Source organism: Hippocampus guttulatus, chromosome 8 (genome assembly GCF_054856545.1).
Source record: "Hippocampus guttulatus isolate MCC_2025c chromosome 8, RoL_Hgut_1.0, whole genome shotgun sequence".
Taxonomy (NCBI): domain Eukaryota; kingdom Metazoa; phylum Chordata; class Actinopteri; order Syngnathiformes; family Syngnathidae; genus Hippocampus; species Hippocampus guttulatus.
Genome location: NC_141268.1, coordinates 4,004,978 through 4,023,485, shown reverse-complemented (window position 1 = coordinate 4,023,485; position 18,508 = coordinate 4,004,978). Strand labels below are relative to the sequence as shown.

The window sequence follows — 18,508 nt, the reverse complement described above, 5'->3', positions numbered from 1 at the left end:
GTCATTCTCATTTGCCCTTTGACAGCTGAGAATCGGGTGGAATTGGTTGAATATATGTTCCTGAATCATCGTATGTAATAAAGCGAAATAAATCTGGATTTGAAAAAATCCAAAAGAAATCAAGATGAAATTAGCTGGCTGTTTTGTTACTGACACAAATTGGATGTTGAACATGAAGTGAAACATAGCCATGTTTGGGAAAATTGACCACATGCGCATATTTGTGCTTTGCACAGGTGGTCAACTCATGAATCATTTACGTTTGTACAATAAGGTGAAGTATTTGGGGCCCATTGTGGTTTTGAAAAGGTCAACCTTCCTAGTTGGTTTCTTTGGAAAGAAATAATCGAAAATACTGAACCTGATATCGCAATGGACGTTGGCTGGTCAGTCGAGTGCGCTTCTGTATGTATTTTGGCGGGACTTAATATAGGATGTGGTCTTTTGATCTTAATAGCAATTGGCTAAATATCCTTTAAAATCGGCAAGGACATGTCTTCTACATTTAAGAGTATTCTCCAAGTCAACACCGACATGCCAACATCACGTCTAACACATTACGATTAACACAATTTATGTATTGCAGTTGACCCAGTGGTTTAATATCTGGGACTAGGAATGGCATCAGTTTAGCTATTCAATGTCACCACCAACATTGCTTTATTCTAGACACAATACAATCAAGTTGGAACAATCAACGTTACTGTCTGTAAATCTGTAGCTAGTGATGTAATAAAAGCACATTACACCTCTGTGCTTGAATTTAAATGTTGTCAACAGTGCGGCAGAATCTGCTACAGCTGATTTGTGTATGCATTCAGTTTAGTGAAAGGAAGTGTTGGAAAAACAAACCCTCCCCATGTCACTGACTTTTTTCTTCATGTAAATAATCTTCGAAAGCAAGAGTATCCAAATGCAAATTATAAAAGGGCCGTGAATACATTTTCAATCAGCCAAAGGTCAATTTATCATGGCTGGATGCAAGCCTCACATGCACAAAGCACGCGCTGGAAAACTTCACACGGATCAGTGCCAAAGGAAATGTGGCCCTGAGCCATGCTGCAATCAGAACGCCCAATCACAACTGAGAATGGGCTGTCACAGTTTGAGGGTCGCAAATGGGAGGCAGGGGGGCTGGATGTAGTCTATTCCAAAGTAACTTTGTTTTTTTCAATGACTTTGTAGCTCTGTTCCAATTTGGATTCAAAACCATCTGACACTGAAACATTTTCAAAAGCAAAATGGTTGAAGACTCTGCAATTAACTTTCTTCTCGTGTGTTATCCATTTTTGCTTTGTTTCCAAAAAGGTAGTTTACCTCCACTGGGGGCTTTCTTTGTGAGGGATCCCTCCACCCATTCAAGAATGTCATTCGATTTTAAACAGTGTGTAATTTCATGAAGGATGAACACGTTGGTATGCACGTAAGACATGATTATCTCCGTGAAAAAGAATAATTTCTATATGCTGTATTCCAATGGCTGTGTGCAACTCAACTTATTTTGTGAAAATGCCATCCCAAAGCATGCAGTGTCGGATGTCTCTTCCTTTATTTGTCAATGAATGTTAAAAAAAACGAACCCTCCCTAAAATACACAACCTGAAGACATTTACTGAAGGCAAACCGCAGACTTGTGACATCACATCACCATATAACCTGCAAATGAACATTTTTAAGAGCATCTGAAGCAGCTTCTTGTTATGACCCGATATCGTCTGTGCATTATGAGGCGATGAGACTCAGCAAGTAGACAGTTGCACTCTTCGTAATCAATACTGAGTAATAAAGATAACTGAGGAAGACGCCAGAATCGACTCACTGTCTCAACTGAACCAGCCAGAGTCATTCGATATGCCCCTCCTTCCCCTCCTTCCCATTACATTAAGATTTTATTGCATGAGTTGTATTTGTGGAGTCCCTGTCGATCATATGAAGGAGAATTGTGTTGATCTGAACTACTTGTAAATTGTCACCTTTTCCTACTTTTGCAAACATCATGAAGTGAAATTTCAAAGACCTTTTTGGGCTGAAAGACTTGGTGATGCTGCACTTTTATTATTTTTCCGCTTCCTTGAAAAGATCTTTGACCTTTGTTGTGGAACCGCAAATGTTTCATCTGAAATGAAGCCTTTACAAACGTATGTAATCCATGTGTCTTGATCGATCTCTGCTCTACTATGGCATGTGAGATTTAAGCCAATTTACTTGCTTGGATGGGATTGCATGCACGCATCTACAAATGCGCTGCAGCTGAAAAGATGGGCTGACGAAATTATTCAATGAAAAAGAAAAGCATCATTTGAAAACCTGGAATCATAGACAATGATGTCAAAAGATGAAGTTGGAGCAAGGCAAGACATAAAATTCCTTCTTCAATCTTATAAACGAATACATTGTCGCAAGAACCTCCGGTTTGCCACTGTTTAGTCATGTTACATTGGACTCATGGGTGGCTAGGTTGTGTTGGGTGACAACATCGGATTCATTCTGAGCAAATATTTTGTTTTTTGTTGCAGATAGCAAAATTACATTGTTTTGTGGCAATAATATCAGCCAGTTAAACAGTGCCAGACGGTTTTGTATGCTTTACAACAAAACTAATATTCTGGCTGTATCTTCAAAACAAAGGGAGGTATGTCTTGGCGGGGTCAAAAGAATGTCTCAGCCAGTCGCAATGATGAACAAGATGTTGTGTTGTTGATGAAGGCATGCGGGTGCCTCTGGGCTCAAAAAGCACATTGGTAGCTGATGCGCATTGAATAAGTTCTGACCGACAAGGTGAATTCCTGGCGAAGGAGAGGAAACTCAGCATAACAAAAGGCTATTGATTCACACTCACTACTCGTCCGTCCTCCAACCCTGACACCAGCTAAATTTGATTTTCTATTCGTTTTTGCATTTCTTATCTCATCTTTCACCCATGCATATTTTTAGGCATCATGACCTCCTTTGGTCCATTTTATAGGCCATTTTTTAAATTATTTTTTTATACTGCCACATAAAGACCTTTGTGTTTCTTTTCCTGTGCTATTAATTCTCTTTGTTCCACTGTTGAGAATGTATGCCAATAGTTTAATATTTACTCCTTCCTTTCATTTTGTAATTGTGAACGGAAAAGGTTTTCAGGATGATGCCGTTTTTTTTTCATACATTCACATTTCTAAATGTTAAAAGTTAACCCTCGCAGGTGTGAATAGGAAATGGAAACTCCACACAGAAAGAGGTCAGGTTAAGAGCAGAATGAAACTGAATCACCAGCGCTAAGCATCAGGCGCATGCATTTTTGGCCGCATGTGCTCAAGCTGAAAAAAAAAGGGGCACCAATCACCCAAATTATTCATATCATTTCCGATAAAAAAAGTTCCAGGGAAAAAAAAATATGCGGGCGCATGTGACCGCAGATTAGCGAGGGGCACTTTTTTTTTCAAGGACTCAACTACATGTCGGTCAAATATAAAACACTTTGAGCAGGGTAAAAGGGTTGGAGCTCCAGAACCACTCAGAATTATATGTGTGCATGTGCCTGCTAACCGCCTTGGCACCTTGATCAAAGTTTCCACCCAAAAAAATGGGAAAAAAATATATATATACTGTATATATATATATATATATATATATATATATATATATATGAAAAAGGCCTCTGGCCTTCCTGGCCTCTGGTAGAGGACCCGAGCTGAATGAGGGACGGACACCACCCGAGGGGGGGTGAGACGAGGAATTTTTTATTTTATATATATATATATATATATATATATATATACATCACGGTGACTGGTGTAGTAGCATGCCAGTATCCAAATGAGCTGACATTTTCCAAGACTTGATGCAATACAGTGAAAAACCTGCAAGACAATCATGCATATGTGAATAGTGAAGTGAAATGTCACATGTGAAGACGGTGAATGATGACGAGAACTAGACCATTTCATAAAGTGCATGACAGAACAGCAGATGCTTTGTGTCGACCAATTCTGCAGACCGACGTCTGTTACGGGTTGTTTCACATTCACTGACCTTCAAGGCTACTTAGAGGAGAGGAAGAGATTAAGAGTAGGTCTCATTCCTCTTTTCTTTCCTCTCTATCTTAGAAAATTTACAAGACAGTCTTGGAATTGGTGTTCCTTTCATTCCTTTCAGGTAATGGGAACAAATCAACTCTTGCCAACTAAAAAGTACAAATACTTCCCAATTTGCTGTAGACTGTACTTGTTATTGTAAATATTGTTGATGTGAGAAAAATGAATACAATGTCTAATTATTTTCCATCCATCCATTTTCCGATCCGCTTTATCCTCACAGGGTCCGTGGGGAGTGCTGGAGCCTATCCCAGCTGTCTTCGGACAGTAGGCGGGGGGGACACTTTTTATTATTTATTTATTTATTAGGATTATTTAAACTAACTGACCATGCAAAACAGATGGCACGAGAACCACCTTGAATGTCATGAACGTGGCTGTAATAGAATCAGTGGAAAGCTACAAACTGGCAGGTGCCAAAAAAACCAAAAATGTGCGATGAGACTAGATGAAGGTGGGGACTTGTCACAGCTTTCACTGTGATGGGAAAACAGAGGTGTGTATCAACTGTGCCTGTCTTGTGTCCTACAGGAGGTGTCAGTTTCATGGTATTGTTTGTAGTCCCTTGGCAGCATGACCTTGTCTCGCTGAGCACAAGCTATTAATTAACCAAGCATGTGTGTTTTCATGGGAGGGTGGCAGTCTATTGGGGAAGAGGGTTGGATGCCGTGGAGGTTTGAGAGTGGCATCCTTTTGCAGCCGGCCTTCCCGCCTGACTGTCTATATGCAATCAATGTGGTGGAGGAAGGTGAGGATGAAGGGCGAATAACGCAGAAGGTATTATGATAGCAAAATATATCTTTGAGGCCTTTTTTTTAACGTTAAATAGCTCTTTAAACTTCTAAGTACAGTATTTGCGGGCATTTTTTTTGCTAGTCTGTGCCTCTCAGTCTTCCCTGCATGCTTTTGCCTCCCAGAGTTTCTGCTTCATAGATGATGACCTTCGCTGTTCGCTTCATAGGATGTGTGTGTATGTGTGTGAATGTGTGTGCGTGTGTGGTGTGTGTCTTTCCCTACCCTTGGCTGATGCTCCAGAAAACATGAAGTCATGCTGGGTGTAATGATCTCTCTGCATTGCTGTGATCAACAGCCATAGGGCCATTGTTCACACACAAAATTCTTCACCACCCACCCAACACTTTAAAAAAAACAACAACAAAACTTTATTTAACCTTTATACTGAAACAGAACAATGGTGGTAATTAACCTAACAGTGATGGCTGGATTGTGTTGTCCACCACCATTACATATGCTTGCCATTGTTTTGTCTTGGGATTCAAGTCTTTCTCTTTAACTTTTGTGGTTCACTGGAGATGAATTATTTGCCCAAAGAAACAACTCATTTCGATGTTAATGGGGTGTGCCCGTGAAACTGCGGGAGCATGCACACTTAAGCAAGGCAAATAATAATGATGACAATATCTTGTCGGTTATGCCTTCTGTGTGTCTGATAGATCAGCGGTCCCCAACCCCCGGGCCGCGGGTCATTTCTGTGCTGGGCCGCATACGAAGACTAAATAACTTACTTTACTTCCGTTTTATTCATTTCGCAATCAGACAGATGTTTTATTTTGAAAAATTACCAGATTATCTGTTATATTCGTCTAAAGTATGTCACTCTTAAGATAAGATAAGAAAACCTTTATTAGTCTCGCAATGGAGAAATTCCCAATTCACAGCAGCGAAGTTATGAAAGGAAGAAGTAGAACAACAACAAAATATAGGAGATGCTGGAAAGGCAGCCACTCTCGCAGCGCCATCTTGAAGTCAAAATAACAAAAATAACACAACACAACACATAGGACACAGACAGTCGTGCAATCTTCACCACTTTTCTGCATACACTTTGTTGTCTGAAGCAGTTATAGATGAAAGAGGAGAGGATCAAAGTGTCCTTTCACCAGTGGATCAGAGACGTCGTGCTGAAAATGTGCACACGTCTGCTACAAGCTATGTTTTGAAAGCAAACACGAAGCTGTAGCGTCCATTGACGAAAAGAGATTAGTTCACTTCTCCTGTCCCACGTAATCCGCTTCAAACTCCAAGCAGCGACTCCCAGTTCCAAGTCTGTTAGCTCCGCGCTAACGCTCCTTTCTTCTCATCGTCGGCTCCTCAAGACTTACATCCATCCAGCCGCAGACCGAAGGTGGCGCTTCTCAGTCACGTGATAGGTTACCGCTGAAATGAAACCCAAGAGCTAGCAAAATGAGTAAAAAAAACATACGTCTTTGGAAACTTCCTTTGGGAAGGGGAAAAGGCCCACCCAGGAGACAGAAGAGGAGCCTACGACTTCCAAAAAAAAGAAGGCTACATTTAATAAGACAGTATCAGGAGTCCTACTGAAGATACACATTTATCTCAATGGGAAATTCCCACACACCAAGCTCACTCTGCATGATATGCGGCGACAGTGAGTCGTATTTTTATGCACTTTTTATTTGCAGTGTATCTTATATGTCCAGAAAGTGTTGCGGCCAGATCGGACGTTCCTTGTGTCATGATTCATGTTTATTATTATGTTACGAAAATGCCACAGTTTTCATACAGGTCATATCATATTATTTTGTTGTATTTATCCGGCTTTAAAGGCTGGTCCCTGAAAATATCGTCTGACATTAAACCGGTCCATGGGGCAAAAAAATGTTGCGGACGCTGTGATAGATTGCTCTTCCTCGGGCGCGGTGATTGGCCATTTAACCAACAGCATTAGCTAACAGTGTTGCCTACAGCGTTAGCTGCATTAAGCATTTTCAGTACAGTAATGTGGTTGCAGTGGCCCTGCATGTGTTTGTGTTTGTAAATGTGTCTGTGTGACACACACACACACACACACACACACACACATGAATTACAGCCTCCATGATTAAGACTGCTTTTATTCCACACCCTGTACTCTTTGCACAAATATAGTATAAGCAAGCAGCGAGCAAGCAGTGCACACTTGTTCCGCCAAGCGATGCAGAGGAGAGAGCTAAACAGCAGGAATGTGTGCGCACTTGCCCAGCAAGATCTAGCACATCAGTTTCTATTCAATAAATGCCGGGCTTACCATTGGCCTTGCAGTATGTTTGGTCGTTTGGCTAAAGGCTCACTGCATGAGAAATATACACACCTGGATACAAATTTATTTCACCTTGCCAAAAAAAATATGATGTATTTCATGTTATTTATAGACACCTGGGAACTCTTTTGAATTGTGAAAACAATGCATTATGTGGGCGGCATGGCACACATCTGCCTCACAGTGCAAGGTTCGATTATGGCTCTGGTCTTCCGGTGTAGAGTTTGCATGTTATCTCCATGCCTGCGTGAGTTTTCTCCGGGTACTTGGGTTTCCTCTCACATTCAAAAAACATGCATGGCAGGTTAATGGAACATTTTAAATTGTCTCGAGGTGTGAGTGTAAGTGTGGATGGTTGTTCGTCTCTGTGAGCCCTGCGATTGGCTGGCAACCAGTTCAGGGTATAGTCCACCTACTGCCCGAATATTCTATTGATATGGATTCTTCATTGTCATGCTGAATTGAAATTACTGATAAAACATTTTGTATATTTTTGTTGCATAAAGTTTGCATTTAACTGCTTTGAACAAAACCTAATTAATGAAAAGTACCGGTAAATTAAAAACACTCAAATAAAACAAAATAACTAATCCAGCAACATATTATATATATATATATCCTTTTAATTCAGCCAATCAAAAACCAAGATTGTGAACATAATATTTTGGCGCCGATGACTGACAGTAAGCAAGGTTGATTGACACATGCAAATCAAAAACAAATGGCTGAATTTGCTGTTAAACTACAAAATATGCTGATTTCTAAGTATAAAATAATGATATACTTTTGCAATGATTTGATGACATCATGAACTTCGTGGAAAGGTCATTTTACCACATTGCATGAAGTTGTGAGGAAACCGTCTAGTAATTTTATACAGATTACTAGAAAGGAAACATTTGATTGTTTAACAGCCTTATAGGATTTTTTGTTCTCATTTTGTCATCTTGACAGAAGGAAGAACTGAGTCAAACACTGTTTTTGGTTCCAGTCTCTACTCTAATAGCCTTGCTCGAACAACCTTTCGAAAAAGCGGCTGCAGTATTGTGGTAAGATCTTGCGATAACACAAAGTAGATATTGTGGCAAAGTAGATATTGGCCGGATTTGTATGAGTGAACATGGAACCGAGATTTTTATAAATGTCCATTGAGTACCATGAAAAATGCTGGCAGATGTGAAGATTTTTTCATGAAAAAAAATCCTCAAAATTGCCCAAGCTTTACTGTCCTTGAGTATGTTTTCTTTCTCTCTCTCTCTCTCTCTCTCTCTCTCTCTCTCTGAAGTCAGTTTAATAAAGATCAAGTGAGAAGGAGGCAATCTAAGGTTAAGTACATGATCTCAAGTATATGCTGTGCAATTTAATTAAGGCATACATGAACTCTAAGTTCCTCAATGTGTCCACTCGTGATTAGAGACCAGTTTCTGTTGTGCCTATTTTTTTTCCCCAAAGGAAGTTTTGCACACTGCTGTTCTTATTTTATTTATGTATTTTTTATACATGAGCGTCCAGCCATGGATCACTCGCTCTTTAAACTTCATTGACTCCTGACATCAGCATCAAGAGGGAGGTGGGGGGAGTAGCTATTTCGGCACACATTCAAAGCAGCACATTGGACTTATTGAAATTAGACAAAAAATATGCTCCAGCAGAATGCTATTTTCATCTTTCAATATGGTTGATCCCATTATTGTCACAAGATTTTTTTTTAAGATCGTTAAAATGATTGCGGCGGCTCGGTGGTCGCCTGGTTAGCACGTCGGCGTCACAGTGCAAAGGTGCAGGCTTCGATTCCAGCTCCGGCTTTCCTGTGTGGATTTTGCATGTTCTTCCCGTGCCTGCATCGGTTTTCTCCAAATACTCCGGTTTCCTCCTACATTCCAAAATATGCATGTGATAGGCTAATGGAGCACTCTAAATCACCCATAGCTGTGATTGTGAGTGCAAATGATTGTCAGTCTGGTCGCCTTCCTTGATATGCTTTCTTTCTTCCTATCTCAACACAGTTCAGTTCATTAATGCTATGCAGGATACTGTCCATCAACAACCATAAGGCTGTCATACATTTTGATCATGGGTGTCTAATTATTTTCGATTTGAAGCACTTTCCTCCCTCAACTTTCCCCATTATCCAAAATGTAGCTCACAAAGAGCCAATTTTACTGCTTTTTCACTGCCTGTGATTCTTGTTGTCTTCTCGGGTTTTCCCTAGGTGGACTGACTCAATCAACTAATGTCATGCCGACAGTCGCGGTTCTCACCTCGGACTTAGCACTAAATAATGCACCGGCAGCAATACATCCAGCTGGATTTACTCCAACAACAAATGTCACCCCGACAGTGGGGATTTGTACGTTGGACTTTCCATAGTCTTCATCACTGTCAGTAACATTTTCTTTGTCTTTTTCTGTATTGTAAGATGAAATAAAATGAGCCATTATCAGGATGTATTTCAATTTGATCCAAGTTGTCCTTAAAATTCAAATAACTGTCCTAGCTTGAGTGCCGTCAAAACTTTACAGATTTTGGCTAGCTGTATGGGCCTCGCAGGGAACAGATACAATTCATGATAGCGAAAAAACAAAACTGAATTAATTTAGTTTTGGTCAATCTCAGTGTCCATCATTTTAACACAGTTGCCAAGTAGCCATATGTTTATACAGCTTGTTGGATGTGGGTACCATGAGGGACTACGTACCATTAAAAAAAAAAAATGCCTGAGTGGCGCCGGGAAACTGAACCCCAGATATGTGTCACTGCTCCTCGTCTTGCAAAGAGGAAGTGGTTGTATTCAAGTATAGCACATGACTATTTCTTAGTAAGGAACTGTAATGCACACATCATTCTAGGTTATAGGTGTCAAACTCAGGTCCTGGAGGGCCGCTGTCCTGCATGTTTTCCAAGTCTCCCTGTTGCGACACACCTGATTCAAATGATCAGATCATCAGCAAGCTCTGCGCAAGCTGACATTGAACCTGTTCATTTGAATCAGGTGTGTTGCAACAGGGAGACTTGGAAAACATGCAGGGCAGCGGCCCTCCAGGACCTGAGTTTGACACCTATGTTCTAGGTGCAAGGGACATTGGTACAGGAGGGCCGTGCATCCCTGGGTGATTATTCTTGAGAATTTTCTCCACTTCTGCTCTGTGGCGGGGATCAGCTGCCGCAGGCCAAAGATTCAGAAATGGGCATGGTTGCAACTTCTCCTTCCCACAACTGGTTGAAGGCAATCATCTGTCTGAAACACATCTTTTCAAGACAATCAAGCCATGCACACTAAAACCAGCAGACATTCAAATAGCGTCTTCTCGTTTGCCATCAATTCTCAGTTGACTCAAATTTCACAGTTGCACTTGGCAAATGTTTTCCAATTTTGCACAACCCTATCTGAAGGTACTACTTTACTGATCATTGTAGGTTCATCTCTCGAAATATTGGCAGAATTGTCACTGACAAATAGTCGTCAGCACAAGACACGTTAAAACACTCACAATTTTCTTCATTGTTGTATATCCAGAGTTTACAACTGATATTTACTATTCACTTTAAATGGTGCAATGATTATCTGCATCATCTGCACATCGGTCATGCTATTATAATTACTGCACTACTGGTTAGTTCAGCTTTGCTTGATGCTTCTCCATGTTTACACAGCTCTCATTGGTTGGCACTACAGCATAAAAGGTACAGTATGTAAAGACCATCCATACTTACTGTATGTGTCACATCTTTGCTTGTCATAGTTGCTTGTTTCTGCAATACAAGTGTAGCTCATACAACCGGAGACAACTCGCTAGTGTGTTTTACATACTTGGTGAATTTGTGGTGTACTTATGAGTAGGCAGTGGATTTCTTTGCAAAGTATTTGTAGTGTCTTATGTGTCTGTGAAACTGTGAGCATTGAATAGCTTAGCATTGAATTATCCCATGTTGGGGTAATGAAGTGGCTTATCTTCTTCACGGCTACGTCTCATTCCAATATGACAGAAACAATTTTTTCCCCCTGAAAATCTTACACACAACATCCAATAATCCATCCATCCATCCATTTTCCGAACCGCTTGATCCTCACTAGGGTCGCGGGGGGTGCTGGAGCCTATCCCAGCTGTCTTCGGGCAGTAGGCGGGGGACACCCTGAATCGGTTGCCAGCCAATCGCAGACATCCAATAATGATTCCATGAAAAAAAAAAGATAAAGATATATTTGTAGCAAATGAAATGATAAATAATAATTACAAAAATAACTCATATGTACATAAATACACACAGCCTTTGCCACGAAGGCCAAGATTGAGTTCAGGTGCATCATGTGTCCATTGATTATCTTTGAGAGGTTCCTAAAGCTTAATAGGCCTCCACCTGTCGTAAATTCAGTTGATTTAACATGATTTACACATGTCTCTATATAATAAAGTCCTACTCATGAAATCAAGGGAATTGTCTGAAGATCTACAAGACAGGATTGTCCTGAAGCAAAAATATGAGGAAGGGGACAGAAACGTTTCTCCTGCTTTGAAGGGTCCAACGAGCAGTCTGGCCTCCATCAACTGTAAATGGAAGAATGACACTTCCTTGAGTTTGCCATCTATCTAAACTGAGCAACCAGCGGAGAAGGACAAGTGATGTAATGTGATCACCTGCAGCGGTCGTGTCACGACTAATTGACATGTTGAGTCGGGTGTGTCTTAACCTCCAAGGCAGAGGCTCCTTTGAACCCCTGAGAACGATTCACCGAACCCTTTGGGTTCGATTGAACCCAGGTTAAGAACCACTAGTCTAGAAGGAGAAACCATCTCTGTAGCACTCCACCAATCAAGCCTGGATGGTAGAGTGGCCAGACAGAAGCCACTCCTTCATAAACAGCACATGGCAGCCCCCCTGGAGTCTGTCAAAAGGCACGTGAAGCACTCTCAGACAGTAAGAAGGAAAGGTATCTGGTCTGATGAGACAAAAATTGAAGTATTTGGCATAAATGCTAAACGTTTGGAGGAAACCAGGCATCATTCATCACCTGACCAATCCCATCCCAACAGTCATGCATGGTGGTGGTAGCATACTGCAGTGGGGATGTTTTGTAGCGGTAGAAACTGGGAGACTATCGGGATTGGGCAAAAGAAGAATGGAGTAATGCACAGAGACATCATGGATGAAAACCTGCTCCAGAGTCCTCAGGTCCTCAGACTGGGGCAAAGGTTTTGAATTGGTGCCTTCAGGACAACTCTATGAATGCCCTGGAGTGGTCCTGCCAGAGCCCAGACTTGAATTTGATCAACCATTTCTGGAGAGACCTGAAAATGGCTGTGCACAAATGCTCCCATCTAAACTGATGGTGCTTGAGAGGTGCTGTAAAGAAGAATGGACAAAACCTGTGCTAAGCTTGTGGTAACCTTTCCTGCAAGCTGGATTCTCACGCTATTAATGAGTTCACAAAACCCAGAGTATCCATCTTGTCTTAGCCTGCTGATTTGCTCAGAGTGGCACCGCTGATCGTGCGTACCAATCACAAAGGAACAGTATGTTTGGGGGCAGAATAACGAAAACAAGAAGTGCCGAGGCCGGGGGTTCAGGAAACATGCGATGGGCTTGATTCAAAAATCAATGTCACATTACTAAGACTCTGTTTATCCATATATTTATACTGCAAAAATGACAACTATCACTCAACGCCACAATTACACCTGTGCCAATCATCGAGAACCAGGACTTGTCAAACAAGGAGCATGCCAGTGATGACATTTTCAGCTGTTGCCATGATTGGCCAACACAAAAGTTTGGTAGGCCTGCACTTGCACATTACCTAGTCACCTCGACGCGTTGGACTGAATGTCCCGCCTTTCCCGAACAGATCACATCGGAGCATTCCGAGATCGACACTGGAGAACTCCTTTGATTGATTCACATTATCATGATCAGATCAGATAAAGTCTCATTTTTCAATTTCTTCATTTTTCGAATTCTTATTCGGTCATTATTATATTTCTACCATTTGTCACAGTAGACTTTCCTCACATAATTTCTGTTGTGAGGACAAGTTGCCGTTTTATTTTTTTGCCTTCTGACATCATGAAATTCTAGAAAACGGGTCCAATGGGCGGTGTAAAGATAATCCAGTAAAATCAATGGTTTTATTTTCTTTGCCCTTTCTCCCTGCCCATTGTTCCTTGCTTGGTCTTGCCTTGTATTGTATAAACTTGTGGTGGTATCCTTCTTGAGGGTTCATGATCCTTCCTTGTATGGGGCTTAACGCTTTGTTTTCTTACTTCAGTTCAGTTCAACAGCATTTTTTTTCATTGTTGTCGACCGTTTTTTCCCCTTACTCTGAATGTGCTTAGTTCTGACTGATAATTCATCTAAGAACACAGTTGGATATTATCTGGCCCCGTGGGTACTCTGCCAGGACCGCAGAGTGCTGCTGATGCTCTTTCCCCTCTTTGTGGTAACCTTCATTTCCCTGTTGTTCCGCTGTCCTGCAGCGTTGACAGGCAACCAAGCGGAGTCCTTTAGCCCTGACCAAGGCCTTCGTCAAACAACGGCTGGCGAGACACGACTGCGGAGAGCTACCACTGAAGACACCTACTGGGCCTACTCAGGTATGTGTTTATGTGTGTGTGTGTGTGAGTGGTATGGATGCAGACTGCCTTAAGCCTCACCTCCGGGCACGGGCTAGTTGCTGTTGTTTGGGAAAATGGCTGGCCATGGCTGCATTTTAGTTTGTTTTTTGAATTCGAGGAAAACAAGCACGCTGACATGGTGGTTATTGTTCCATACACATTGGTGGACAACGTAATCGTCATCTCAATGATTTAGAGTACCCAAATAGTGTGAACATTTCCAGTTGTGAGGGAAGAGGGAGTTATGGATAAACCGGATAATTCCACACAGAGCCCTGCCCCTCAGCCCCATAAAATACATTTTGGATGATCCACAAAAAATGTGAGGCTGATTGCGTGCAAGGTACTCTTTTCTTGCATTGGTGATCTCAGAAATACACTTTTGGATAAATGGACAATGATTTTCCAACACACTCCAATGTCTTCTCAGAACAATGCTGTTACAACTGAGAAGGTCTCCATACACATTACGTAGGGAGCTTGGTTTCCGGCGATCTGCACATACGATGTTTTGATGTTACGAATGGAGCGAAATTAACCAGATTGTCACATTTCTATTATCATTTTTGAATTTTAAAATTGAATTTCAACAGAAGCCTACTGTGTTAGGCTTCGCTAGAGAGAAGCACAGGACCCACACCCAGACAAAATGAACTCAGAAGGGTTTTATTGCCAGGAAGTAGGACAGGTCGAGGTGGCAGGGACTGAAAGGTAGTCAAAATGACCACGTTGAGAGGTACAGGAATGCTGAGCGTAACGGCTTGGCAGAAGCGAATACGGCAGGAAAGATCGCTGTCGTATGCATATTCTAACCATGCCAAATGGGATGCCCATGTAGAGGGGTCCTTCTCAGCCATGCAGTGGAAGGAAGTCTCCAACACCTGGTTAGCCCTTTCCATCTGACCATTGGACTGAGGGTGGTACCTAGAAGACAGACTGGTCCCCGATCCAATTGATTTGCGAAAGGCCCTCTAAACCCGTGATATGAACTGGGGGCCTCGGTCTGAGACTTTGTCGAGGGGGAGGCCATGCATCCGAAATACCTGGTCGACTAAATGTTTGGCTGTTTCTAAAGTCGAGCGTAGTTTAGTGAGGGAAACAATATGAGCTGCCTTGGAAAAACGGTCTACAACAGTCATAATAGTGGGTTTGCCTTGGGTTGGTGTCAACCTAGTGACAAAGTCTAGTGCTATGTGGGACCAGGGTCTGTTGGGGATTGGCAAGGGGTGGAGTAATCCAGCTGGAGCCTGATGGGACGCCTTGCTGCAGGCTCAAGTGGTACAGGCAGCAACAAAATCCCACTTGTCCTTCTCCATGCCTTCTCGAAGCTTAACAGTATCGCTGACGAACTTGAAACGGGTGGCTGTTCAGGCTGGCTATTATGCTACAAGTGGCTGATGAGATGAAGACTCGCAGGTGTGTATGGGAGGCAGGTGCACTGATGAAAGAGGCCCAGAGCACACTGAAAAAGGCAACAAAACAACATTGTGGACAAAAAATGGATTCTAACATACGGAAAACATTGAAAACATTATATATGTAATATTGAAAAGATTTTAGTCAAAAACAAATATAGTTGAATGCATCAGTGTCAAACTTGCTCATTTTGTTTCCATAGCATCAATTACCTCTCGTTTAATTATGCCAATAATTTGTGCCAGTGTCAAATACAATAATTGAAGTGGTAACTGATGTGGAGTCTTCCTTATAATTTATTTTATTCGCTTTTTTTGTCAATGTTGAATTGTTATGTTTCAGCCCTACTTCAGCGGACGTGTGTGCAAATGAGTGTGAGTGTTTGCTTCATCCACAGTGGAAATACAAACACAAATTCTGAAACGTTACTGCAATCAAAAGGTAAATATCTGGATACAAAATGTGTCTTTTATTCATCGTCTGATATAAAGCCCAGATATTTTCAGACTCCCATTAAAAAAATACAAATAACACAACAACGACAACAAAAACAAAACTGAATAAACTGTTCCAATGCTTATAGGGTAGATATGTTTTACGCTTTACCGGAATATTATACAGGGTAATAACAGAAATATGTTTTTTGATGAATGGCCAGTAGTGACAAGTTTGGCCACCAGAACCTACCAGCCATTTTGTCTGTCACAAGAAAGGTCTCGCACCTCTGGGTAGTACAGTAGCGATTGCGAAATTACAAGATTGCTTATTGAACCACTGGCTCCTCCATAGACAAACACAACTGAGGTATAACCTTGTGCAAGATACAGATGTCCTTGTTGAGTATGAATGACCTCGTTTCCTCGCCGCCATGGCAGCATACACCATCAACATTCTGGCAAAAGGGGGTTGAACAACTTTTGAGAAACACTTTGAGATAAGAGATTTCACAGAGTACAAGGTGGAGGGATTAAAATCATGCTCCACTTAGCATAAAGAAAAAACATGTATTTGCTACTGTCAAGTCAATATAGTTGCTTTGCTCTTACCCCCTCTGGCATTTTTTTTATGCTGCCACTCTCACCTGCCCTTCTCATCATTTCTTTATCTGCATCCTTGAGCCGAGAGGGTTTACTGAGCTCCCTATTTCATTGTTTATTTTCTCCAAAACTGCCATCTCAGATGTCCCTTCTTCAACAGCAAGCGCCAAAGAAGCCTGATAACGATCCTGATCATTTGAATCGGGTGTGTTGGTGAAGGGAGACATTTGAAAGACGTAGGACAACGGCCCAAAGCACCTTGGTTGGATGCCCCTTGCTTTAAAGCCTCTCGTTTTTTCAAAGACAGCTTTGATCTCTCACCACGCGAGTCAAGCGAGTCCCTGATCATATCTGAGTTTTATTTATTCCAATATTACCGCTTTGCTTGTCTAACCTTAATTGGTTGCTCCACATGTTTGTAAAAATGTGGGTTACACTGTCCACAGTAGGTGACAGTTTTACATGTTGTATGTTGTTTCTCTGTCCATCCTGCACCTATTTAATTCCGGTTCTCAGATAACATGCTGAAGTCATTGTGGGAAGGATCCAATCAAGAGGGGACAATCATCGAAAACCAGCTGCCTGAAAAACTGGTGTGTTTTCAGTTTCCTGTCAGGGCACACGAGTAAAACTTCTATTTGACCTGCAATCTCTCACTAAGTCAAAGATCTATTTGATTACGATTTGGAGGGAATGTTTATTTATGCATCATACACTGTAAATCCTGCGATTGGCTGGCAACTGATTCAGGGTGTCCCCCGCCTACTGCCCGAAGACGGCTGGGATAGGCTCCAGCACCCCCCGCGACCCTAGTGAGGATCAAGCGGTTCGGAAAATGGATGGATGGATACACTGTAAATCGATTGCATCTTAAATCCATCAATGCATTATTTTCTGTCCATTTTTTTCTTACTGTGTTTAAAATAGTTTATTTTACTAATGACCCATATCTCAGTGATTAACATCAATTGTAAAGACCACTTTCTCTTAAATACACAGTAAGAGCTGTATAAACTACAATTGAACATTTGCCAAGGAATGTTTGTCATATGACATAAAAGCAAATCTTTCAGTTATGTAATTTAAACATGATTTGCAAATATATCATAACAGTGTCAGCGAGAGCTTTTAGTGCATAACATTTATTTTGCTTTTGTATTTAGCCCGATCACAGTCTGAACATACAAATTCACCCATCACTCATCTACAACAAAGAGAGTGTGCATTTCTCACTTGTACGTCAATGCTCTCAACTCAACTTTCTTTATTGAGCACTTAAAATATAAGCATCGCTGCATACAAAGCGCTGTACAATCAGACACAAGCAAACAAAGATGGTTAAAACAATCAATAAATAACATCAAAACACTCAAACAATGCAAGTCTCAGGAGGAGTCAAAAGCCATGGAAGACAATTTTCTTTTAGGATGAGTTTTAAAAGTGGAGAGGTGGGATTGCTTAACATTCTGCTGGAGGTCCTTCCAAAGAGAGGAACCAGCAACTCTCTATTGCTATATTTCTATTCTCTGTGATTTGAATTCACTCAGGGAGGTGGTCACCGCCCTCAGGGACACAGCCACACATAGACCAATTTTTGTTCCTCCTATCTAGTTGAGCTGCTTTGAGTTTTGCATCAGTTGATGTCGTTGACAAACGTGCTCCTTGTGCAAGCAAGAGCAGCTGCCTGCATTACTGGCTACACACTATAAATGTAATCACATTTATTTTTATTTGACCGAATTTGCCCAAAGTGACAGTTATTCACCTAAATTGCTTGTTATCTTGACACAGTGGTCATGATACAGTTTAAGAGTAATGTATTTGTAATTACTTCGTGAAGGTCACATCACAGCAGAGTCACTCTCATTTTCAGTGTACATTTGAAAATCAGTGGACACTTAAATGCTGCTGTTCCTCTCCGGCGCATCGTGGCTTGACTGTTGTGTGTGTGAGTAAGAACTGCATATGCATATGTAAAACTATCAACAAAGCCATGGGTGCACATAAGTGGTGCGCAGGTGCACATGCATACTTAAAATAGTCATGGGGCATTTCAGATTTGATTGCCTCAGTGCACATTTGTAAGACAAGAATATTGCAGCAGTAGATGTCTGTGATTTCAACTTCGTGACTGTGAGCAGGGTAGCCCACAGACGAAAAGTCGAAGTCAAATTAGCAGTCACAAGGATTGCTTCTTTGGATGAATTGCAGATAAAAAGGGTTGTAATTAGAGCTGTCAATTTAGCGCGTTACTATCGGCATTAACTTAAATGAATTTGAACGTGATTAAATTTTTTCTCGCGA

At 41.4% G+C, this 18,508-nt stretch overlaps 1 protein-coding gene across 2 annotated transcripts in view; it reads left to right on the top strand.

Moving 5' to 3' along the window:
• Positions 1-18,508, top strand: part of LOC147200870 (receptor-type tyrosine-protein phosphatase gamma-like) — a 365,530-nt gene that overhangs the window by 44,733 nt on the left and 302,289 nt on the right. For both annotated transcript variants that reach the window (XM_086118198.1, XM_086118199.1), the window contains exon 2: positions 13,614-13,730. In XM_086118198.1, the coding sequence (XP_085974324.1) occupies positions 13,614-13,730 (117 nt within the window). The remainder of the gene's footprint in view (positions 1-13,613; positions 13,731-18,508) is intronic.